A 24980-nucleotide genomic window follows, 5' to 3' on the forward strand; every position below is an offset into this window, starting at 1 on the left:
GGCGGCGAGGACAAAGTCTTTGAACACGGTGCGCCCCGTCCTCAGAGGACAACATTTAGTCACCTGACATTTCTTCTTGCATCACCACGAGTAAGGCCGCACAATATGATATTATCACAATACTTTGGTCACGACACAGTATTACAGTACTGTCCTACAGTCAAGGACAGTACAACACATATTGCGATATATTGCACTTTATTACCTTTTTGTGTCCCCAAATGAAAAGTTTTTCAACATTTGTATTATCTTAAAAAGCGAAGTATACACTGTACGTTTTTAAACCGTTTTTGACACAATTTTTGAGCCGCACGACTAATTTTAGAGTCAGGACAAATTTCAGCTTTAATAAATGGGCGTAACGTCTCAATCAATCAATCAGACTTTATTACTGAAGCACTTTTCATACAAACAGACTGTAACACAAAGTGCTTCACACAGTGAAAGCAACGTCCATTTGTTCACCCTAAACCTGAGGAAACACCAGAGGCAGAATAAACCTATGACGAAAAAAAATAAAATAATATAAAATAAACAGGTAAATAAAGAATAAACAAGTAAAGATACAGATAAAATGATAATAGTAATAATAAAAGATAAAGAACTAAAATACTACTAAAAGCTGTAGATAAGAGGCAAATGACAAGATAACAGCACAAAGTAAAATAAGTAAATATGTTAAAAACAATCAAATTCTGTATGAATAATTTAAAAAGATTAAACCTGTGGAACAGATAAATTAAAAAATAAGTAAATAAACTATAAAATAAAATAGACTGAAAGTTCAGAAAAAACTTACTGACAAAAGGAATAACACGTGTAACACCGGTTGTTTTTTGGCCAACCTTCACAGTGTTTCCATCCGTGTTTGTGGCACCAAACCCGACTGTTTTTAGCAGCATATAATCGTGTTTTTCAGCGCCACTTCAGCTACAGAGCTCAGGCGTTTTTACCAACACATCCCAGCGTCTTCCAGCAGCGTTTGTGGCACCGAACCTGGGTGTATTTCTCCAACCTGCTCCTGCTGTTCCAGGAGCTTTTGTGCCACCAAACATGGGTTTATTAAGCCAAACATGACCTTTTCCCAGCTATAATCAAGTGGTTTTTGTGTGTGAACCCACACGTCAACCACAGCATTTAGAAATGTGAATATTCAGTATATCTGCTTCCAAATGACGTACAAATGTAACATATCTGTGGTTTGCAGACACGTTTATTGCCAACATTTGGGCTTTGTTTTGTTTAGGCGGCCCAAAAACTTTCTGACAGGTTGCATTATGGGTTTCAGATAACAGTTGTTTTTTTTTTTCTGTTTACTGACATTTAGTTCAGATACAGTAATCTAGACATATTACAGACTGTAGACACCAACATAGAAAAACATGTTTGGGCTGATGACAGACTGAAAAATGTTTCAGGTTTCTTCAAATTTAAGAACTGAAGAGACAGAGTTACATGTGCAGCTGCCTGATCAGAGGGTCACGCTGACCCCAGCAGCTGAACGCAGCTTTAAACCGCCGCAGCTGATGTCCACATCAGTTCTCCGAAATGCTCGGATGGATGTTTCAGGTCAGACAAATGGGTAAAATGTAATCTGAGTGCTGACAATATCTGGGCAGCTCCGCAGCAGTTTGGCAAAATATTTTCCATCTCTGAGAGCGCTGAGGATGTTCGAGCAGCAACTGGTTTTGAATAGAGACTGATCCAAAGTGGGGCCGGTCCCAGCTGTTAGCATTAATGGGGGTCCTAAAACCGTCATTATTAAAAACATTTTTGGAATTAAATTGAAACGAGAATGAAACGAGACGAGACGGGAATGAAACGAGATGTAGACATGTAGATAAACAGTGCAACACAAATACACTAAAACAAGTCTCAAAAAGCAGTTAAGGAAGCTGAATTGGACACAAATTACCTTAGTGGTCATTTTTTAATGGAACAAGTGGTTGTTTTGGGTTTTTTTTTTTTAGACCGCCGGAAATGCCTCTTAAAAACACAAACCAAACATCATCTCAGCAGAGCCCTTATTCACAATAACTGCACTTGTGTTTCACGTGTGAACCACAACGACGTGTTCCCTAAAAAGTCAAAATCCACTATTGGAAACTGCTTAAGATTGTATGTGTGTCCAAACTGTAGGCCTGCAAGTTAGGAAGGCATGAAAAAAAGACAATATTTTCTTTCTTTTTTAGCAGTTTTGATTTTTGTGAGATTTTTTAAAGGTAACTTTTAAAAATAAAATAAGATTTTTTTATTTGGGGTCCTTACAAAGTCATGGAATTTTGAAATTTTGTCCGTGACAATGTGTGAAACATGAAAAAAAAATTATTATCCCTGTCATTAACCCTTTAGGGTCCACTTTAATATTACACACAAAATGTGCTTCCAGAATCAAACTTTAAAGAAGAGTGTACATTAATATTATTTTCTACTTTCATTGAGTTATTTTTTTTACCAGCATCAGTCCTAATCAAATATTCATTATTTTTGAAATTTTAACCCTTTAAATGCCAGGCTTTTGTTATGATGCCACTATGTTTTTAGATGAAAAAAAAACAAAATTTAATTTTTTTATATAGATTTTTTTTTTTTAATTTTATTTTAAACACTGCCTGGGGTTTGCAGCGACAATGATTGTGACAGTGCTCTGAGTGGAAATAACATTTAATTTTTCTCCATATGCCAGAGACGGTAAAATGACACGGTGGAAAAATAGTAAATATCACAAATTCCAAGGCAAAAGCCCAGAATGACACCCAGAAATAATACAATGCATGTTTTTATGCTGTGATGGCTGTGGGATCAAAAATGTCAGTTTGAATGGGTTTCAATGGTATTTTTGCATCAACAGTCTGAATGTAACTATTTAGTTTCAACGGTGTATTTTAGACTTATTGTAGGAGCTAAGCTGGAAATTCACAGATTAAACAAAAACACACAATACGTAAACAAATGTATGCCATATGCATGAAAACAGACAAAATTCTAAAAAATGAAGACAAAATAGCGCGTAAAATGCGCCAAACGGTCCCCTAATGGTTAAAGTCTCAGGGGGCCGAAGGAGACATAACATTTTTTTTCCCATGTGTGTTTACTTCCCTCCAAAACATTTCACCTGCCAGTCAAACTCCTGAGCTCCACCCTGCTCCTCCTCCATCCCTCCCTCCTTCCTCCTCTCTCCTCCTCCTCTCCCTCCAGGCCTCCTTCCTGTTGCCTTGTACGTTTGGAGACGCTTCCAAAGCCTTTTATTCCTCTCCGTCTCGCCATCTCTCTCTCCACTCTGTCACACCATCCCTCGGTCCCTCCCATCGCCCCTTTAATTGTGTCTTTTAAACTCCCCCCGCTGGCTCCCACTCGGTGACTGAAATGAATTTCCACTGAGAAATGTTTCACCTCAGCTGCAGGAAGCTGCCCGACGCGACGCGCAGCTGACAGTCGAGTATTTCTGCATGATGTGGAGGGAGTGTGTGAGTGCGTGGGTGTGTGCTGAGGAAATGAGGGGGGCGTGTGTTGAGTTTTTTTGGGAGTCCAGCCCTCACAGTGAAGTCTGGAGCAACAGCTGGATCCGTCTGTCTGTCCGTCCGTCCCTCCGCAGCGCCGCAGGTGAGTTTTCTCCTCTTGTTTACTGCTGCACGTGCTCGCTCATGGAAAAAAAAAGTTTGATGAACTGAGATGAACTTTTTAGTGTTTTAAATAAAAGCTAACACTTTACATTGTTTTGGGAATAATGCACACATGTGATCACAATAATAAAATCAGCACAGAATCTGAAAGAGCTTAGAAACGATATTTGTTGATTTTTTTATTTGTTGCAAAATTATATTTTCTCACCTTATGGATCTTATTTTAAAAGTTGTAAAATTTGTTTTAGTGGAATGCATTACTTGATTTTTGTGCAAGTTTAATTTATATATATATTAATTATTTAGGAATTCAGTCATAAAATAACATTAAATCTTTGCTGATCTCTAATTTTATATGTTGCTCTCCTGGATTCTCAGAAAACTCTTAATATTGCGCATATTAATGTATTTTTTGAAGATTAGGTAAAAACAAAACATTGCATGCACATTTCTTGCCAACTATGGAAGTCCATTGTGTCAGTTAAGGGGAAAAAAAAGTCTAAAAGATTATTTGGTGCAGAATTCTCAATTTAGAAAAAAAAAAGTATTTATTTATGACTATTTATTTATTTATGACATTTCTCAAATCTGAAATGATACTTGCCAATAAAGGAAAAAAAAATCTCTCAACCTTTTTTTTCACAATTGTAAGATTCTGACCTTGTTTTTGGAAAAACTGGTAAAATACTTTTTAAAAAAGGATAAAAAAGTGTTAAATTAAAAAAAAAAAAAAAAGATTATTACCACATAGAAATGATGAGAGTAAATTGAAGGTTGCATTTTCTCCTAATTTACCATCTTATTATTTTTTACTTTTTAATGTAATAATTCCCCTTCACAATTAAATTTCAGAATTTAATTGTTCAAATTTTACTCACTGCCTCATAATCTTGACTAAGTTAAGTTAAAATATTTATTTATGTCATCATTTTGAAAATAAAAAAATAGACTTTTTGTCTAATCATTTTGACTTGCTATGTCACAATTGCAACTTTCTATCATCAGTAGCTACATTTTTTTTCTTCTTCTTGGTGTAAATAGACTTCCAAAAAATCCCAGTGGTTCACTAAAGAAAACATGATGCATGAAGCTCCAACTAACAATTAAATTAAGTATCAGTTACTTTCAAGTTATTTTCGCAATTATTGACTAATTAGTTTGTCTATTAAAATAGTGAAAGTATTGAAAATGCTCATTACATTGTCACTCTAAAACTTGAATATATTCAGTTTTTAATCGTGTGTGAGAAAGAGGGCATTAAAATCCCAGATTTTAGAAAAAATCGAGCCTGAAGTTACTAAACTTATCAATCAGTTACAAAATTGTTGCTGTTTGTCTGTGTTGCATAATATGTTCTGCACTGTATGACTTTTTGCATGTTTTTGTTCACCAGGATGTCGCAAGAGGAGTCATCACATTAAGTCAGTGTCGGATGTGAAATGTTCACGATGCCGTCACTGTCAGGAGTCCGATGGATTGTTTTCGGCCTCCTGCTTTGGAAGAGAACGACAGGTGAGAACATCAGCTGGACTTTTCATTGGTGCACCCATTTATCTTTATTCTTTGTCCTTGACTGTCAAAAGTGTCCAATTTGTCTTAAGACATTAAAAGTATCAAATGTGACATTTTTGGCTCATTGCAGCCACAAAGGTCTTTATTTTAAGGGTCAGAATGAAAGTGAAAATTGTTGTGGAGTGACTTCTGGGAAATGCTCCCGTCCCCGCCGGCAGGGATTTAAACTCAGCATGCTCACATGGGGAGAAGACACGTTACGAGAGCTGGCTCAGAAAAGTGCTGTTCTGCAGGTTTTGGTCCAGTGTTCCTGCATGTAGAGGAAGCAGAGCACTGACGTCACTCCTAAATCATGTTATTTGTTTTTCAAAGAGGAATATTAGTGTGCACCCCGCTGCAGGTTAATGTTTATCACACTTCATGTTTCTGCTGTTCGTCCTCAGCTCACAGTGTGGAGCTGCGCTGCTCGGTGGCACCAGTGGGGGCGCTACACCCGGTTCAGGGTCTGCTGGAGCGGTTTGAGGCCGGTCCCGGCTGCGCTGCCAGAGAGCGCGGGGTCAAAGAAACTCACGTCATCGCAGTGGGCAGAGTGACACACAGCCCCGAAAACAAGGTAATGAGCTTAAACTGAGCGTGGAATCCCAAAACGCAGTAAAATGTTATTTTATGACATTAGAAGTAAAAAATCAATGAACATTATTGTTATTTAATCACAGTGGAGAGTAAAATGAAGTTAAAGCCATGGTATGAAGTGAACGTAGCCTCCGTGTCTGAAAAATGAAGCCAATCTGAAAAACTGTCTTTTTCAACATGCATTCGTTCTAATTGCCAGCAGGGGGCGACTCCACCGTTTGTAAAAAAAAAAAAAAAATAAAACCTATGGGATTTTTTCATTGGATTTTGCATTATTGCAGAAAATAAGCTCTATGATAAACAAATGCCAGAAAATCTTCAAAAATAAACTCCACTTTCAGGATTTTGAAGTCTAAATGTAATAACCAGCAGTAAAAAGCTAATGTTAAGGCTATAAATAAACTACACCGTGGTCACATGACTTCATGTCGCCACTACAAATCAGCAAAGCCGTGTTCGGCATGATGACGCTCGTTAAGTCGCTTGTTAGCAGCCACTTTTTTTAAGGCACAAAAAGCTTTGAGGTTCACAATGGAGTATTAACTGATGTATTTTATGTTGTAGAGTAAAAGTCTTGTGTTAACCACAAACCTTATTTCAGGCTTCTAAACAAAAATCCATTAAAAAAAAACATTGAATTTGAGACAAGGGAACCAGAGGTCCTGAAACCCGATTTTGAGGTTTTAGGATTCATTGCTGGGGTTCTCTATAGACATTGTATTGTTGGCTAAGGTGGGAGCGCATGTTGTCCTCAGGTTCTTCAGATCCACCTCTCGATCTTGCCCAGCTTCAACCCCTGTCTAAATATGGTCATTCCTCCTCCAAAAAAAAGAAAGAAAAGATGGCAACAATAAAAATGTCAATTTCCAGGCTTCACAATGGGAGTTCATAAAGCAGTGAATGAGATCCCGTCAGCAACTTTGACTTCTTTCATACATAAATAATGAGCTGAAAAAGATAAATACAACATTTTATTGTAAGTGAAGAAAAAATAAAATCAAAATTTACAGTTACTACTACTATTTTATCAGTTTTAGAGCGCCACTTTCACACTGAACATGCATGGAGTCGAAACTCCATAATAACTGGCTTTATAATTTATACACATCACAGCCGTTTCCTCGTCTGTCTCTAGGTGACGGTGCTGCTGAGGCCTTTGTCTCCGTCCTCCTCGCCTCTCAGAGCCCTCCACCTGCTGCTCAGCTCCAAACTCCCCGTCACCTGGTGGCTGCAGGCCGAGAGACTTCCCCCCGACCTCCCGGTGCTGGTGCAGGTCAGTCACATTTGTGTCATATCACATCCTGAGTGCACGTTTAAATTTTATGCTGCATAATGTGTCCATCAGTGTCTCTTCCCTGAATGTCCTTCTTTGCTGTTATCTCCTAGGTGTCCTCAAACTCCAGCGTGCAGTCCCACAATCTGCGTCTGAACGTCCAAACGGTGCATTCGCTGCCTTTTCGTCCACACGCGCTGCACCGCTGGGCTCTGAAACACCACGGCAACCTGTCCTCTCTGACACACACGACGCACGGCAACCGAGTCTACGTCCTGCTGGGAGAAGGTGAGCCACCGAAAAACCAAATACCATAAATATGATCATTTATAATTAACCATCGTGTTGTCCATGTTGGTTTTATTTGTTTATTCACAATATTAAAGAGATGATGTGAATCATTTCAAGGGACAGTTTAAGAGCTACTGCGTCTTTAGTTTACAGCATATTTGTAGAAAAATAACAATGTTAATAAAACTGAAAATAAAGATCATATATTTGTTTGTTCATAGAAAAGCTGACATATTTTAACACACTTTTTATGCCTCTGCACCAGTGGCATCATGCTGTTTCAGTCCCTCCATCCGTCTCATTCTCATGAATGTGATATCTTATGAACACCTTAAGGGAAATTTTTCGAATTTGGCACAAACGTCCACTTGGACTCAAGAACAAACCGACTGGACTTTGGTGATGATCAAGGTCACGGTGTCGTCACACAACACATTTTTGGCCATAACTCAAGAATTCATCCACTAATTATGACAAAACTTCACACAAATGTCTCATAGGATTTAATGATGAAGTTCTGACATTTAATATCCAAGAGGTCAAAGGTCAAATGTGACATCATCATGTAATACAAAAACCCTTTTCTGGACGTTGCTCAGCATCATATCTCAGGAGCAGAAGGGGAAACGTCTTGTTTTGTCTCCGTACTGCAGATCCCAGCCTGCCCGCTGTGTGCCAGCTGCAGTCCATGTTCCTCTCTCACAACTACATGACCTCTGACCTGCAGCCACAGGAGGTGCAGGGCTGCGCTGACGCTCCAGCAGGTGGGATCAGCCCTGAAGTTCACGTGATCAAACTCCATTCAGCGGGCTCGGGGCTCTGCGGGTGAGAACAAGCTGCCTCAGAGAATCTTGGGAAGAAGATATGAGGCTTTTTGGCCGTGCAGAGTTAAACCTCGTGTCTCTGTGTCCTCCAGCTCTCTCCAGGTGGAGGTGATCGTCTCTCTGGTGCCGCTGAAAGCGAACTCAAAGACTCAGGTGGTGGTGTTGATTCTCAGCAGCTCTGTGCCGGTAAACTGGGCCATTGTTGCTCGTGGTGTCCGGGGACATGTCTCAATTCATGTAAGGGCCCCATCTCTTTTTTTATATGAATTTCTCATCTAGTTTATATGTTTAACAACTGTTGGAGAGTTGTTTTTAAAGATGCAGTAAACTGATGTGTTTGGTGGTGCTGTGATCAGCACTGCTGCTTCACAGCAACAGGACTCTGGGTTTGCACCATGGATGTATGAAGAGACATGGATACAGCCATGAATGCAGGGTCCTGTTCAGATGATCAGTGCTGTTTTGGCATCATTGGTTCGATAGAGTAAGCACATTAGAGACTTACGGTCATTGAACACCGCTGAGCGCGACCGAGCAGCTGACTTCCATTTTAGCATTTAATTATTTTAGCATTTAATTATTTTAGCATTTAATTATTTTAGCGTAAAATTATTTAATCCTCCGGTGGGTTTCCGTTAACTCAAACCACGCAAATTGAAATTGTGAACATAAAATACGCCTAATGCAAACACCAATTTTGAAAAAACACATTTATAGCAAAAAAGTTTTTACGCTCACCTTAGGTGGTATTTCAGGCAATTCGAAAAAGCCATATTTCGCAAAACTGCAATGGAAACACTTTTTTGGCTTTTCTAGGTCACATGATGCTGTGTCTATGAGCTTGTCAGTAGGAACTGGCTCTCATGATGCAGCAGGAGCTACAAGAGCTGTTATCGCATCACATAACTCTTCAAAAGTTGAGCGGATCATCCGGAAGTTTTGAATTCACAATTCCTCGGTGAAATCACGGTTCGCAGAAATCCCTCATATGTGGCCGCTCCCACGTATTAGGGTCTCTTCTTTCCATTATCGGTCACATAACACGCCTACGTCACCTTCGATTAGAAATAGCTAGTGCGGTGGCTGCAATATAAGTAAACCTGCTAATGTTTTGACCATCCATCGCCATGGTTACTGGGATGTTATCAGAGGAGAAGTCTCATAAACTCACTCAGTGGAAATGCAGTCATCCCACAAATGAGTTTTATCAACGTTTCAAAAATATTGCTTAAGTTTTGAGCAAATCTGTAATGGAAACCCGCCTGGTGTATCTGTCCTCTTTCTCTCTGAAGTCGTCCAACAGTGTGTCCCCACCCTACCCCCCCGAGCCCGGCCTGACCCTGTCCAGCACTCTGAACCCTGACCTGTCCACCATACCTGACCTCCTCCTGTGGGCCAGTGAGAGCGGCTACACCACGGTGACCTCATACACCGAGGCTGACCTGGCCAATCGCTTTGTGATCCAGCTGGCCGGGGGCGGGACAGGTCAGGACCCCTGTGTGTCTCTTGTTTCCATCACTGTGTGAGTGACCTGAACGTCTCGGTTTTACTTTGAAATCCATCCCAGTTATTTTGTAGCTTCCTTGATGTAAATATTTGCTCGGTGTTGTGTGTGCTCAGAGGATGAGAAATGAAAGCAGAATATTTCCATCATATACATTGAATGAAGGCTGTTGAAGTGTACGTGCGAGTATTCAATGTCTCCGCGTGGCTGTCTCTGCGTCTCCTCTCTGTCTGTGCCACAGACGCGGTCGCAGTGATGAATCCTCTGGTTGTGAGGCCTCCCTGGGCCGAGGAGCGGCGGCTGAGGCAGTGGCTGAGCGGTGGAGGCAGAGCAGGAGGAAGACAGGAGAGTTTCACGGTGCAGTGTGAGGACGGACGCCTCAGCGTGACCGTAGACCGACACATCCTGCAGGTCTTCGTACCTCAGTATTACATGTAAACAAATCATAAAGACAGAAGCTAGCTGGCACAACTTCAAGGGAAATTTCAAATTTACCGTTTGTGTATCAGTTACTCACCGTCTGTTACGATGAATTCATGAAGACATCTTTGTTTTTCTCACATGCCTCCACGATGAACAAAGAATCCAAAAAAAGTCCAAACATTCAGCACGTGTTAAAGTAAACGATACCGTCTTTAACAACAGCAAAACTGGATTATAACATCGATTTACAGACTCTCACACAACTCACGCAGTATAAGGCAATCCTAAACACCAGACCAGTGAGGTCAGGCCAAATCTGACCCCCGAGAGGGTGCTGGGTGGCCCCCAAAGCATTTTTTAATTCACTAATTTTTTTACTTTTAGTATACATAAGGTGCCAAAGTTCATAAAACGGCATTAAAACAGAGCTTGTTTTTCAAAGACAGTACCAGTGGAGGATCCCCCACAGCCCCGACATAGGTCCTAGCTAAGACCCTAATGTCCTAAAATCCTGGAAATGTCCTAAAATTCAGGAAATGTCCTGAGATCCAAGAAATGACTGAAAATCCTAGAAATGTCCTGAAATCTTCGAACATCCTAAAATCCTAAAATGTCCTGAAATCCTCAAAACTTCCTAAAATCCACAAAACAGCCTTTAATCCTAGAAATGTCCTAAAATCCCAGACATGTCCTGTAATCCTAGAAACTTCCAAGAATTCTCAGAACATCCTAAAATCCTAGAAATGTCCTAATTTATTAGAAATGTCCCAAAATCCTAGATACTTCCCTAAAATCGTAGAAGTGTCTTAAAATCCTAAAAACCTCATGAAATCCTAAAACCGTCCTAAAATCCTAAATGTCCTGAAATCCTAGAACTGTCCTGAAATCCTCAAAATGCCACACATACAGTTTACGTATTATCACGATGAAGTGACGACTGTTGGATCAGCTGTGTGTACAGACACATTGTTAGATTTAAAAGATGTGTCGTCTCACATCAGTTGTCTCTCCTTCAGAGCTTGTCTGTCCCGCTGGCTGCCGTGACTCTGCGAGACTCGACATGCCAGGCTCAGTCCAATGGGAGTCATTTCCTGTTGGTGTTCCCAGTCATTTCCTGTGGGACTGAGGGTCTTCTCCTGGGACAGCCTCGAGGGCTGCAGTACAAAAACATGGTGAGACAAGACATTTGGACAAAAACGATTTGTAGAAAATGATTTAGGTATATTTTACCAATTGTTTTTTTTTTTTTTTGTATTCCTTAAAATAGTCCACATTATCTTTTTTCTCTCTGTGAAGGAAAAAGCAGAAACAGGATGAGTGAAGCTTTTAGAGCACAGATGGAAAAACACCTTAATTCAAAATAAGGTCAAAGTTAATCCGACAGTGTTTAAAACATAAACACGAGGTGCATAACACACACTTCACACTGTGGTAAGTGGAAGTTGTCCCTCGTTGACCCGGGTCACCATGACCAGAGCAGCGCTGGGTCAAAGCCTGACTACAGGATGCTGCACAGAGGGACACTGAGTGACAGAAAATCTCAGGTCGAAGGAAACAGGAAGGAGGGAAGATACAGAGTGATTTAGAGAAAAGTAAAAACGGTAAACAGCAGAGGAGGATGGTGTCTGTAATGTAACATTCTGGATAAATGTGTCTGTAATATGTCTTGTTGGCTGTAATAATAATAATTTATGCAATATTTAAATATTTTTTTTGCGTTTTACACAAACTAACTCTGGCTCAAACATGAATAACTGGCGTTGCAGTTGTCCAAATGGGAGAAAATAAAAGCAAAGATAAGTTTTTCCAGGCCTAAAGTGAGGTTGTATGAGGTACTAAGGCCCAATTCACATAGCATGCTAAAGCAGTGCATGAGCATCGTCGATCCTGTTTTTTCTTTTTTTTTTGGGCTGTGTTAACAAGTTAGAGCATCCACACTGCCCACCTCAGCTGGTCTGGTGCGTCTCAGTTGCGTGTCAGCCGCGGCACATCTCGATTTTTCTGTACAGGTTCGGGTTAACGCGGTTTTCAGCATAAATAGACAGTGAAAATGGCATTTTTGATAATTATTTTAACTTTATACCACCTTTTACTTCAGTTTAAAACTCTCTTTCTGCCGCAGAGATGAGGAAATACAAAGAAGTCTGTTTTACTCAAACTTCCCTGCTTCCCTTTCAAACTAAAAGCCCTCTGACAATGTCTCCGTGGACAAAATCCCATCAGTTGCTGACACAAGGCATTTTATTTTGAAATATTTGCAGGACCGTGTTGTTACAATGCAGGAGCTGCAAGACTTCATGAATGAGTGGAATTTGTGCTTATGAATGTGGAAATACAAAACTCATAGCAGCAGGCAGCTCTGCAGAAGCGTCACAGCCACGATGCTGTCTGTGTGAACACCACGCGTGGTATGTGTGAATCGTCCCTTACTCATAGTCAGTGTATTACATACCCTCTCCTACGGGGAACTGAAGACACCACACTAGAGTTCTAATTGCGCCCCCAAAATGTCTCTGTATCTCTTCTGTGAATGTGCATCGTTGATTTAAGGGAAACCTCACCCGTGTGTGAATGCTGCCTGAGCATCTCATTGAAGTGCGTCACAAACACGTCTCCTCTGCAGCCAACTGAGCGGCTAATAAGTAGGTCAAGATAGTCGCTGCAAGTCAAGATTGGTATCATCTTTAGATGGTTCTGATACAAACAGCTGGGTGTCATCTGCATAGAAATGAACATTAATATTATTTGTGATCAGTAAACAGCTGCAGACCGAAATTTTTTAGCCTCTAATCTCTTGTTGTCTTTACGAGTATACCTTGTGCTGTTTAGCGAGCAGAGAATACTGGGTTTACGTAGCTGCAATGAGTTATTCTGTAAAATATATCACTCTGTCTCCTCTTGTCCCTCCGCTCTGACCAGGTGTTACTGTGGAGAGACGAGCCTCGGACCATTCTGGCACTCAATGAGACAGAAATTAAGTCCAAAAATCCTCTTGGCATACATGTGAGTTATCTATGTACACCTACATACCTTTATTTTTTCGTACAGTAAATCTCCATTTTTAATTAAAAAGGACCTTTTATAATATTATAATCATACATATAAATGAGGAAAGTTCATATTAAATGTTTCATGTAATGACATAAATGTATGTAAAAGTAATCTCTGTAAGCAAAAACCTTTTCTGAATATTTTGTTTACATTTTTCTACTTTTGAGACTTTGGCTCCCAACAGGTTTCTTTCTATGCTCATCTGGTCCAGGCACATACTGCATGTGTTAAATACACTGCTACATTTAGCTACATGCTAACATCAGGGAAACATGTTATCATGGTTGCAGATGTTGTTAAGTTATCCCCAATTTCGGATCATATTTGTGCGTTCTAGTTCTAGTAGAAACCCAAAATACAAGTATGAGCCTAAAAAAATAGCATAAAAGATCCTTTTTAAATATTTTAAGGCTTTGATCTCCTGTTTTTCCTCTCAGTTCAGCTGTCTGGCTGCAGCCCCAACCGTCCCCAGAGCTGCTGACGATGATGATGTAAACACTCAGACGGGGCCGGTCCACTGGGTACCCGAGGGTCCTGATCCAGGACTGAGCCACCTGCCGACACCCAGACACAGACCGGGTCCTGTTCTTACTCTGAAGCTCTTTGTCACTGAGAGCTACGAGGAGAGGAGGATTGGCCCCTGTGTCATCACTGCAGACCACCGTGTCTATGTCGAGGTCTGTGTGTGTGTGTGTGTGTGTGTGTGTGTGTGTGTGTGTGTGTGTGTGTGTGTGTGTGTGTGTAATATATGGTAAGGAAAGCAAGGAGCAACCAAAACAGAAATTACCCCAAAAGTACAATAAAATTACTGTAAATTGGAAAAAAGTACAATAAAATAAATAGATAAATAGAAAGTAAAAAAAGCACACAAAAAAGACAAAAATATAATAATAATAATAATAATAATCTATATTTAAAAACAATCTATATAATAATAATAATCTATAATTTAAAAAATAATATATAATAATATAATATTAATAATAATAATAATCTATAATTAAAAACATCTCTATATAATAATAATAATAATAATCTATAATGATAATAATAATAGTCCGTTCTTTGTGAAACTGGCCTTGTTAAATACTTCAAACACTCCCTGTAACCAGTGAAACAGTAAAAACTGATAAACTTTAAGGTGCATCCTTAACATTCACTTGACCCTGTTTATATCAAACATCTCGTCCAAACATTCAACTAAAATATGCCGTTTTGTTTTTTTGTTGTCGTCCCTCCTGCTGCAGATTTCAGCTAAAGGCTCCTTCATAGATGTCGCTGAGGTGACGTCATGTGTGGTCTCTCCTCTGTCAGACCCAAAAAAGTCTCGTTTCTGGACCGTCATCAGCGACGGCTGTTCCTCGGACCCCTCACTGACCCTCAGCGCAAACACAAAAGATGAAGATGAAGAAGAAGAAGAGGCTGGAGGTGATGGTGAACTGGAAGAGGAAAAGGAAGACACCGATGGACCAGAAAAAGAAAGAGGTGAATATGTCCCACTGCGACACAAAGTCGGCAGAGGAGGGAGAGAAGCAGCAGAAAGGATGGAAAAGGAGATACGACCCCTGAGATTTCATTTCATCCTGCGACCAGTTTATAATGACTCCATGCAGTTTCTGCACTGCAGCCTTCGCCTGTGTGTCTCTGACACGGAAAGAGCGAAACCCACGAATGGAAAAGTAAAGACTGACTGTGAGGACGGGCTACGTATCCCTCCACTTGTATCCAAATCAGCCAGACATCAGGTACGCAAAAGACTCACACACTGGAACTAGTATATTATTTAAGGTTATATCGCGATACATGATATAGATCTCGATATTTCAAACGTCCTTTATTTTATTTATTGAATAAACTGCAGTTACAATAGAGTTAATTGAAGTAGCTAATGTCATAATAAATTTCTAAGTATTCAATATTTTATTGGAAAATCAGGTGTTGTGAAAATACACGTGCAGTACATAATAGAGTACTTCAAAAACTCCTTTGCTCATCACTAATACAGCCGTTTGTCTTCGTGTCAGTGTGAGATCAGAAACCTCTCCAGGCCGATGGTCGTCACCCAGCCGATCAGCTCGCTGGCATCCAAACTGCCGAGGCCCCCCGCCGGCCAGAGAACCAAGAGACTGAGTGTCCCCCCAGTGGCAGGTCCAGACCCAGAGTCCAGCAGTGAGTATCCTTCATCTGTATGTCACTGAGCGAGTTTTTAACGTACGATCACACTCCTTTACGAACGCTGCGTCTGTAGGCTCTGTGGTGCAGATGGGACCCGTGATGGGGATCGTCTTCGCTGCGTTCGTGATGGGCGTCAGTCTGATGGGCGGGCTGTGGTGCATCTATTATCACACCGGTAATGACGTCAGCTTCCTGCAACCACTGAAACGTTGTGGTGCTGAAGTATGTTTTTAAAAACGTGGTCGTGTGGAGACATTATAAAGGGACTTTGTGATTGTGTGTTTTGAAGGGGTTCGTGCAGCGTCACTCAGAGGAGAAAGTCGTTTAACGGACCAAACTCATGAAGGCGGCGTCATCTGGAATCCACCGCTGCTGTCGGATCAGTCCTCCAGCTCCGTGTAGGTAAGATCTGACGACAACACGCATTTAACACGATATATTATAATGATAATATATTACATTATATATTACGGATATTTGGCCTTTTTCTTCATGGAGCACTTGCAGATTAAGACGTATAATATGCAGATGATATTCAGGTTTTCACCGTTATCGCTCACTTTAATATTACACACGCTTGTACCGCTCTGCACACAAAAAACGCGCTTTTCAAAATCAAGCTTTAACAAATATTATACATTTATATTATTTTCTGCTTCCACTGATTTAATGTTTTAAACGGACATCAATCAGTCCTAATCATAAATATACATTTTCAGAATTTTAATCCTTTAAATGCCAGGTTTTTGTAATGATGCCTCAATGTTTTTATATGGAAAACAAAAAAGAATAATTTCAATGTACTACATGCAAAGAACATTTATTTTAATGACAGCCAAGAATACGTCAATGACTTGCAGCAACACTGATTAAAATAAACGACAAATTCCAGGTCAAAAGCCCAGAATGAGACCCAGAAATAACACTATGCGTGGTTTTATGCTTTGATGGCTGTGGGATCAAAAAGTGCAGTTTGAATGGCATTCAGCGGAGCATTTTTTGCACTTAACATTATGAATGTAATTTCATTTCAACAATTTATTTTGGACTTAATGTAGGAGCTCAGCTGAAAACTCCAAGATTAAACAAAAATACCAGAATCCTGCCAACATGAATGCCATATGCACGAACACGGCCCTCAGGGGAAATCACATTGTTTTTAATTCCTTTAGAAGGAATGAAAAAACAAATTGATCATAAATATTTTTAGGGAGCATATATTTTTTGTTTCTTATTTCTATATTTTGTTTCTATTTGCTATATTTTTAAAAATCCTTGGTTTCTGTGTTGCCTCAATCCTTTGCCCACCCGCACACCTGCTCTGTATCAGAGTTTTTCCTCAGCCAATCAGCTCTCTGCCGGTCCTCCCGCCTCATTACCTGCACCCGAGCGTCTCTGCTCAGCTCTCCACCTGCACCTCATCTCCTCGTCAGATGAGTTTGTATTGAGTCCTGGTTTTCGTTTTGCTCTTTGTTGAATCTTTGCTTATTGCTCTGCTGTGATCAGCTTTGCTTTGCACAAACTTTGAATCAGAAGTTATTTATTCAATTTTCTGCAGCCGAAAAGTCTCCTGCGTTTGTGTCCAGCTGCTTCAAAGTCTTAATGGTTAAACTGAAATGACAGCACACATTGAGTCACATTACATAAACAAATGCATCCTTTTATCAACGTATCAGCCAGTCAGAAGTTCATCCACCACAATCCCTGTTGCTCCAATTAAACACATTTTCAAGCTCACAGAGTGAAAACTGTACGTTTCTCCAGCTGGGCGGCACACAGTGTTCCTAATGTCAAAGCAGAGTATTTAAAATAAACCCCGGTGGTTTGAAGAACCGCCAGTTCTAGAAAATATATCAGCATTAGTCGAGCACCTGCAGATTCAAACTCTGATATACCAGCTGGGTCTGTCAGTTTTATTCTTTTATCTGTTTCTCAGGATTTCCTGCAAATCTGAGAAAGAAAGAACTGGGACAGAGGTTTCTAACAGCTCGCGTGTGTGTGTGTGTGTGTGAGCGAGCACAGCTGCCGCGTGCACTTCTCCTCCGGCGTTCATCTCCGCGCAGCAGAGCGCTGAAACCGTGTGAATTCAGTAGCACTTACTCATCGCCGCGTTGTCAGAAGTTTGATTCAAAGCGAACCGTTTGTTTGTCTGATGCCGCGAACCGTTCTGCACCGAGTCATCTCGAGTGGCAGCGAGTGCGGCCACATGGAGAGATGTTTATCTGGATTCAACAGGACCCAGAGCTGATCGGAGTGACTCAGACAGAAACCTCATCATCATCATCATCATCAGCAGCAGCAGCAGCACCTTCAAAGACAAAACACGAGGTCAAAGATGGATTCAGAGGTGACTTTGCGCCTGACTGAAGAGTCTGTTTTTCAGTCATTTTCACTCTTTGTGTTGTAACTGTGAATCAGCTGGAAACTTTATCCAGATGTGAATTCTTTTGTGTTTATGTGTCAAATAAGATGTAATAAACAAGCTCAGATCCATGGTGACTTGCTGTTTTCCTCTTAAATCACATGTAACAAATAAAGGGACTGTGTTGTGAATCAGCGTACAGTGCTGTGAAACATATAAATGTACAGCAACATATTATCACCCTCAACGTGTCAAAACTGACGCACTGTCAGTGGCCCTGCACATGAAAACATGAAAACATGACACACTGAAAAACTGCTGTAAAAATACAGCCAAATTCGAACAGCAATGTACCTTTTTTTTCCAAAAAACAATAAAGCGCTGTAAATCTCGATGCCTTTGAGAGGCAAAATTACTGCTGTAAAAATATGACCAAATGCTAACAGTGATGTACTTAAAAAATACAGTAAAACAATGTAATTTTTTTTTTTAAAAGTTAGGTTTTTTTTTTTTTTTGCTTTTTGAAAACAATATTACCGCTGTAAAAATAATACAGCCAAATTCTAAAAGTACTGTTTTTTAGTTTTGTTTTTTCAAAATACAGTAAAACACTGTAAATCTTATTAACTGTAAACCTCATATTCTGCTGTAATTAATTCAATACTGTTCAAATAAGTTACGGTACAATAAAATAATGGTAGGATGCTGACAACTACAGCTGCCAGAAGTTTGCCTTCATTTTGCAAGAAACTTTGTCACAGTGTAGGCTCCCCTCCCTCCTGCGTCAGTTTTGGACGTTCAGAGACGTCATCTCAGTTTATGGCTGTTTCGTGCATCGTGCCTTTTCAAAGTGTTAAGTTTTCATAGAAAATGCACAGTTTCTGCACATTGGGTGCATACAGTGATTTTCAAATTAAACGTACAATGTATAGTAAGTTATATAAAGTGTGAACACATTCTCACTCCCAAAACATCGATACCGAAGCTCGGTCAGTGGCCCTACATGTCAAAACGTGACGCTCTAGGTGCCTTCCTGCATCAGTTTTGGATGTTCGGTGATCGCGACTCAATTTAAGTCTGTTGCATGCATTGTGTCTTTTGAAAATAAACGTCTGTTGTCACAGGAAGTGTGCAGTTTCTGTGCGTTACGTGCATACAGGCTTTAAAAAGCAAAACAAAAATAACTGTTTTTAGGTTTGTTTCCTTAAGTTTAGGCAACAAATGAACAAAGATGTATGACATCGCTCAAATGCAGTCATCTGGCAATTGTGTTTTATTGACATTTTTAAAAAATATTGCTTCATTTTTGTGCAAAAATGTAATGGAAACCCGCCTTGTATCTGTTTGCTGTTTGGTGCTGAGCAGGTTGTGAACCTGCTTCTTTTGTTTTGAGCTTTCATGCAAAACAATGTTTGGCTGTTTTTACAGGAAAAAAAAGCTAATGAGAGCTGTGAGAGTTACGCTGCATCCACAATAATCACAACTATTACACCTGAAAGACGGCGAAATGTTCTGCAGAGCTGCAGTTGAATTGGGAGCTCGTTCTTTTTGGTTCATCACCATGAATAACCCTTTCTGTAGACTTTCAATCGATTTTTAACATGAAAATGTAAATAAATGCATCTTTAGATGTGAGTATTTGACATAACAAGCTCTGGATGTGCTGCAGAGTTGGTGCTGAGAAATCACTTGGATGTTTTTTTTCTAACTTTCACTTTTAGAAAGTAATTTCCGATCGGACCTCTTGTCCATGTTGGAGTACATCCTGTGAATGCAGCATCATCATCGTCTCTGTCGTGAGCTCAGCTGCAGCGTATTAAGGATGCCTAATGGGAAAATCACACACTTAAACCGCAGTCACATTCACAGGACTGTCTGAGGAAAGTAGTTCCTGAAAACAGTGATTGGATGATGGTCCTCTAAGTATGCTGCTGCCTGGCAACTCCTGGGAAAATAGACCAAATTATATTTTGTGAACGACACTGTTTTTGTCAAGATGCTTCTTAGATTCCTGCTCATCACACAAACAAACAATGGACTTTTTATACCTTTAACACCTGAATAAATCAGTTTTCTTGTGCTGCATTTAGACGCCTTTCATGAGCATTTAAAACCTCTGAAACCTGGAAAAATTTGGTTTGATCATTTTTGCAAACAAGAGGTAAAACATCATCAGCAACTTTGCACAAAATATACCATAAAATTAAAAAAAAATCTGTTAAAGGTAACAAAGAATGACCTAAAAATATAATCGGATACTATCAAAAAAATAATCAAAAAATGTCCAAAAAACTATCAATCATATAATGAGGTATTAGATCATTTTTTAAATTACTTTTATTAATAATTTCTTTTAAACTTATTTTAGGTAATTTTCCTGGTACTCATTAGTCATTTCTTGTTAATTTTCTCTTTTTTTTTGGGGGGGGGGGGTAATTTCAGGTAATTTTCTTCTAATCTTTGCTAATTTTGGGGCCATTTCTTGTTAAGTTCCTTGTCACCATGTTTTTAAACAAAATCAAGCCAATTTACTCACGTTTCAAAGGGTTAAATTCCAAAACACAAAGACGGGATGAAAAAACATTCTTACAAAATCAATCAAGTTTTATTAATTTTCACTTTGTATTTTTTAAGCATTTACTTGATGCATTTTTTTACAGTTAAGAAAAGCATTATTCACAAATGTCACCAAGGTTCACCGTGCCTTCGTCACCTCGTGGTGTCAGTTTTGAGTGAACATGTCTCCATAGCCGCACTGCGTCTGTCGGTGGCGCTGCAGGTCCACCCTGCGCTGGAAGCTGAGCTGACAGTGCGGGCAGCTGAACGGCCGGTAGCTGCTGTGCTTTCGGCTGTGCGTGATGAGGTTGGAGCTTTGGCTGAATCCTTTACCGCACACTTTGCACACGTGTGGTTTCTCACCTGAGGGGGGAAGTGCACAGCAGAGCATCTCACAGAGCAGTTTATTTTTGGTTGTGTGCAGCCGGGGTGTTACATCAAATTTTGGCCCTGTGCATAAGCAGTCTCCAGGTTTTTTAAAGACTCTTCCCCCGGTTGAGGCACGTGGTTGTGTCCACTCACCTGTGTGTATGAAGGTGTGTTTCTTCATGTCTGACTTCTGGTGGAACCTTTTGCCGCAGTACTGGCACGGGTACGGCCGCGTGTCCGAGTGGATCAGGAGGTGTGTGGACAGAGTGGATGAGCGCTTGAACACCTTCCCACACACCTTGCAGCCAAAGCTACGCTCCTGGAAACACAAATGTTCATGACGACATGAAGACGCATCAGTGTTTCCTATAGAACTTACTTAGAAGTCTCTTTGGGCGGTTTCCATTACAGATTTGTGCAGAACATATGTTTTCGAGATGTCAACAAAACACAATTGTGAGATGACTGTGTTTCCACTGAGTGATGATGTTTGACTTTTTCTCTGGTAATAACGTCCCAGTAACCATGGTGATGGCATTAGCAGGTTTATATATATTGCAGTCGGAGCCGTCATTATTTCCAATCTAAAGGCCTTGTAGGCGTGTTATGTGCGCGATAATAGAAAGAAGAGCCCCTTATACATGGGAGTGACCATGTATGAGGGATTTCTGGAAGCTGATAGTCCACGATTTCACAGAGGAATTGTGATTCAAAACTTCCTGATTATCTGCTCAACTTTCTCAGAGTAATGTGATGCAATAACAGCTCCTGTAGCTCCTGCTGCATCATGAGGGAGCCAGTTCCTAATGACAAACACATAGACACAGCATCATGTGACCAAGAAAAGCCAAAAGAAGTGTTTACATCACAGTTTTGCGAAATATGGCTTTTTCAAATCGCCTGAAATACCACCTCATGTGAGCATAAAAACTTTTTTTGTGCTAAATGGGAGTTTTTTTCAAATTTAATGTGTCATATTCACAATTTTAGTTTGCGCAGTTTGAGGGTTAATGGAAAGCCGGCTAGTGTTTGCTGTACCTTTCCTCTGTAGCTGCTTATCGCTCTGAAGCCAAAGGGCAGGTGGGACATGTCTGTGGCGGTGGGTGATCGTGTCAAAGGGACGTAGAGAGAGTTGTATGGATGAGCCTGCAGGCCGCCTCCCGACATTAAGACTTCTGAAAGAGACTGAGGGAGAAAAAAAGTGAAAAAAAAGAGAAAAATGACACCACTGTCAGGTCTGTCGCCGGTTATCTTATCAATAAGTCTGACGTCCTCCAGCTATGTTTTGACATGAAGTCAAAATATACATTGTCACCCTCTGATACGCAGCCAGCTTCTGTGTCATGATGGTTACTTTGATGTTATTCACTCTGGGTTCCTCTCTTCGTTATAACAGCTGATGAGGACGAAGATAAGAGGCCTCCTACCTTGTCACAGAGCGGACACTCGCTGACGGGGGATTTGAGGTCAGTGTGTGATGTGTGGTTGAGTAACAAGAAGACCAGTCCCTCCAGTTGTCTCTCTCTCTCAGATATTTGGTGTCTGTCTGCCGTCCAAGGTGAAACCAGCATCGGAGCGTTTCTGGTCTCCACAGGAGCTTTTTTTTAGAAAATAAAAAGATGATGATGGGAAAGTGTTTATTTTACAGGAGAATAATTTTTTAATCACTGTGGAGGGTGTTATGTTTTTAAATTTGGCCTAAGGGAGGGATATTGAACTTTAAATGGTCATATTTTCTATCTGTAGCCCTTTTTACACAGAGATCACGTTATAATCTCTTCTTTGCGCCTCCTTTGCATTTTTACACAGAACCAAACAACCGTGCTTTAAAGCTGCTCCGGTGTGTGATTTCAGACAGCATGCCGGCATCGTGGAAGTAAAAAGGCGTGGCTTGTGCGACATTTAACATAACAGCCTCTTATGTGACACGTTACATGCAAGTCGGAAGCACTTTCTAAACAATAACAAAGGCCTAACATGTCAGTAATACTCAGTTATCGTCCCTAAAATATGCCGGCTGATCTTGTATTTTTCTCTGGATCTCACTATTTTCTCAATTTGCGGACTTTTACGGCTGTTGTTCTTCTTTGAGTTAGCTGCTAACTGCTGCTGACTGATTTTAGTTTCCCCACAGTGTGTCACACACATAACACGCCTTCAAAACATCACATTGTTATCTTGTTATCTGCAAACGTACATTTGACATCGGTAAAGCGGCATAATGGCATGATATTTGTGCCTTGAACAGGGCTTATTTTATTTTTAGGATTTACAACTTCTTCTTGTCTTTCTAATCTCTCTGATCATTTCTGATCCATTTTTGAGTTTATACACATATGTTAGTACCTCCAAATGTAACTTAGGTTTAGTATTATTACATCTTTCTGTATATATATTTAAGGAATAGTATCCTTATAGTTGGTGGGGTTTTTTTTTTTTTTTTTTTTTTTTTGCTTCTTCTCTTGATTTTGGATAAGTATCTTTGTACCTTTTCTATTGAAAATAATATTTTCAAACGCACAAATGTAAAACTGACACATTTTTTGGAGCTGCAGTTGCACTGTAATTTGAGCAAAAAAACAAATTTTTGCAAAAAATAGAAAGTGTTAGGTACCTGAGGGCCAAGGATCATCAGTAGGGCCCCTGTGAGTCCGGACTGCCACCCCACCCCACGGTGAGCAGACTTCAGTCAGCAGGTCTTTGACCCCGAACACGGGGGACAAAGGCTTCACAGTGTCTTTAGGACCCCTCCTGTTCTGTCCCGTCACATGCTGCACAGGCTGCTGGGTGTCTGACTGGTCCAGGAAATGTTGCCGATATGAATCCTTAGATGGGCCCAGCAGATGAGTCCTTTTACTCCTGACGAGGAACGAGCGCGGCATATTTGTGTCTGAGGGAGACAACGAGGTAAAATGAAAATCCTGCAGAAAAATCAGCTCCTCGATGCCACTTTTAGCGCCTCACACAAACTTAGATGTCGCACACCTGCTGCTGTTCAGTTACAATGCCAAAGTTTGAGGTTTCCTCAGCAAAAACAGCCCGACACCTGCACAAAGGTTTTCGCTGAGGATAACCCGGCTGTGGTGTTGTCACCTAACTGACACTGTCGTGCACTTTTTGTATTTATATTTAAGCTGAATGTAGCCTATTTATATATTTGGAACAACAGCAGAATAATTTTGAATTTGGGAATTTTCTCATCACATTTGCAAAATAATTAAACAAGTCAACAAAGTGCATTCGCCAAGTAATAAATGTGGTAATTTATGAAAAGACATGTGGCAAACTTCTTCTTAAAACTGCTTTTAAGTATTCATAGATTTCAACAAGATGTCAGATCACACGGTAAAGAGGAACGCCTGAAAGAAAAAATAAAACAGACAACCAAAGACACGAGTAAAGTCATTTTTACAAACCTTTTTACCGAAAAACTTAATGGAGATTTTTGTCTGAGCCTCTGTACTAAAAATGGATTTGTTTAGTAACCTAATCGTGTAATTCTGTAAAGTAACAACCTTGAAGTTGCACAGAAGAAGTTGCAAAGTGACAGTCGATTGATTTTTCTCTGTGAAATGTGCATAAGAAAATTCCTAAAGAATGAATGAATGGAAAAAACATTGACGCTATCGCAGTGAGATTCCAGCTGAATTGCAGATCTTACCTCTGTGTTGCGCAGCTGAATGTTGAGAGTGTTTCTTGTGTCTTCGTTGGAGGCAACGTCCCCTTTTCTTTTCTCACACCCATCAACTGATGACATGACACTGTGATATTTGATTTGATTTCAAAGGGCAGCTGAGGATTGTGGGACTGAAGGCACTGGAGGAGGAAAAAATGCACCAAAAGTTGAAAATTGAAATCAAATTTAAAATTTTTCAAAATATCCTTTTTATTTAGTTACTTTTGCATTTTTACCTCTTTTATTCTGAAAAAAAAAGACATCTGGCTTGTCTAACGTTCTGGTCGACTGTTGGCTTTACATTAAGGACGCAGAGTGAATAAAAGTGTCGTGACACCAAAGTCAAGATGAAACTTTATTTACCATTCCCCTGTGTCACTGCTGGATTTTACACTATAATGTCTGATTGTGTAGGTGGACTCACAAACACACAGAGCTGCATCCTTTGGAAAGTTTGAATATCTCATCGTTCTCGTGTGAACACGTGGACCTTCATCGTGCTGCGTGTGGCTTGTCAATAACATTTGCAAAGTTCCTCCTTCATCTTAACAAGATATGAAGCATCACCTCTGAACACGTTTACCACAACAGACAACAAGCTGTGTTCAGGGCTTTTCACAGGTTTTAGTGAGACAGAAGTCCAAAAACTGAGCTTGTGAGGAGGATCCATTGTCAAGAAAAGTACAAATGAATTATTTAGTAATTGTA

General features: G+C 40.1%; 2 protein-coding genes across 6 annotated transcripts; one reads left to right on the forward strand and one right to left on the reverse strand.

The window, feature by feature from the left end:
* The first annotated feature begins 3534 nt into the window (after positions 1-3534).
* On the forward strand, positions 3535-17802 carry engl (endoglin, like). 2 transcript variants are annotated; one of them, XM_042504158.1, is made up of 17 exons: positions 3535-3603; positions 5017-5135; positions 5579-5748; positions 6904-7041; positions 7155-7329; positions 7986-8157; positions 8249-8393; positions 9449-9641; positions 9902-10071; positions 11100-11255; positions 13003-13086; positions 13572-13811; positions 14382-14879; positions 15159-15303; positions 15383-15484; positions 15599-15711; positions 17246-17802. In XM_042504158.1, the coding sequence occupies exons 2-16, from the start codon at positions 5063-5065 to the stop codon at positions 15709-15711; spliced, it is 2574 nt and encodes an 857-aa protein (XP_042360092.1). In that variant the 5' UTR covers positions 3535-3603; positions 5017-5062; the 3' UTR covers positions 17246-17802. The 2 variants fall into 2 exon arrangements, with proteins under 2 accessions (XP_042360092.1, XP_042360093.1); XM_042504159.1 differs by having other exon boundaries at positions 17545-17802.
* A 2425-nt stretch (positions 17803-20227) lies between these two features.
* LOC121956794 (zinc finger protein Gfi-1b-like) lies at positions 20228-24610 on the reverse strand. Of its 4 annotated transcripts, none has more exons than XM_042505183.1 (6): positions 24509-24610; positions 24258-24412; positions 23211-23486; positions 22024-22193; positions 21635-21781; positions 20228-20915 (listed from the first exon to the last, which is right to left on the reverse strand). In XM_042505183.1, the coding sequence occupies exons 3-6, from the start codon at positions 23476-23478 to the stop codon at positions 20394-20396; spliced, it is 1107 nt and encodes a 368-aa protein (XP_042361117.1). In that variant the 5' UTR covers positions 23479-23486; positions 24258-24412; positions 24509-24610; the 3' UTR covers positions 20228-20393. The 4 variants fall into 4 exon arrangements, with proteins under 4 accessions (XP_042361117.1, XP_042361118.1, XP_042361119.1 ...); XM_042505186.1 differs by lacking the exons at positions 24258-24412; positions 24509-24610 and adding an exon at positions 24112-24248 and having other exon boundaries at positions 20233-20590; positions 20750-20915; XM_042505184.1 differs by lacking the exons at positions 24258-24412; positions 24509-24610 and adding an exon at positions 24013-24248.
* Positions 24611-24980: the final 370 nt, after the last annotated feature.

Source organism: Plectropomus leopardus, chromosome 17, assembly GCF_008729295.1.
Source record: "Plectropomus leopardus isolate mb chromosome 17, YSFRI_Pleo_2.0, whole genome shotgun sequence".
In the NCBI taxonomy this organism is placed as follows: domain Eukaryota; kingdom Metazoa; phylum Chordata; class Actinopteri; order Perciformes; family Serranidae; genus Plectropomus; species Plectropomus leopardus.

Bases quoted from the DNA above. Each gene is read 5' to 3' on its own strand.
- engl (XM_042504158.1), top strand. From the start codon at position 5,063: ATGTTCACGATGCCGTCACTGTCAGGAGTCCGATGGATTGTTTTCGGC. The intron at 5,749-6,903 runs GTAATGAGCTTA...GTCTGTCTCTAG, and splicing joins CACACAGCCCCGAAAACAAG to GTGACGGTGCTGCTGAGGCC. The intron at 15,485-15,598 runs GTAATGACGTCA...TGTGTTTTGAAG, and splicing joins GTGCATCTATTATCACACCG to GGGTTCGTGCAGCGTCACTC.
- LOC121956794 (XM_042505183.1), bottom strand. From the start codon at position 23,478: ATGCCGCGCTCGTTCCTCGTCAGGAGTAAAAGGACTCATCTGCTGGGC. The intron at 22,194-23,210 runs GTACCTAACACT...TCTAAAAAAAAG, and splicing joins TGATGATCCTTGGCCCTCAG to CTCCTGTGGAGACCAGAAAC. The intron at 21,782-22,023 runs GTAGGAGGCCTC...TTTCTCCCTCAG, and splicing joins AGTGTCCGCTCTGTGACAAG to TCTCTTTCAGAAGTCTTAAT.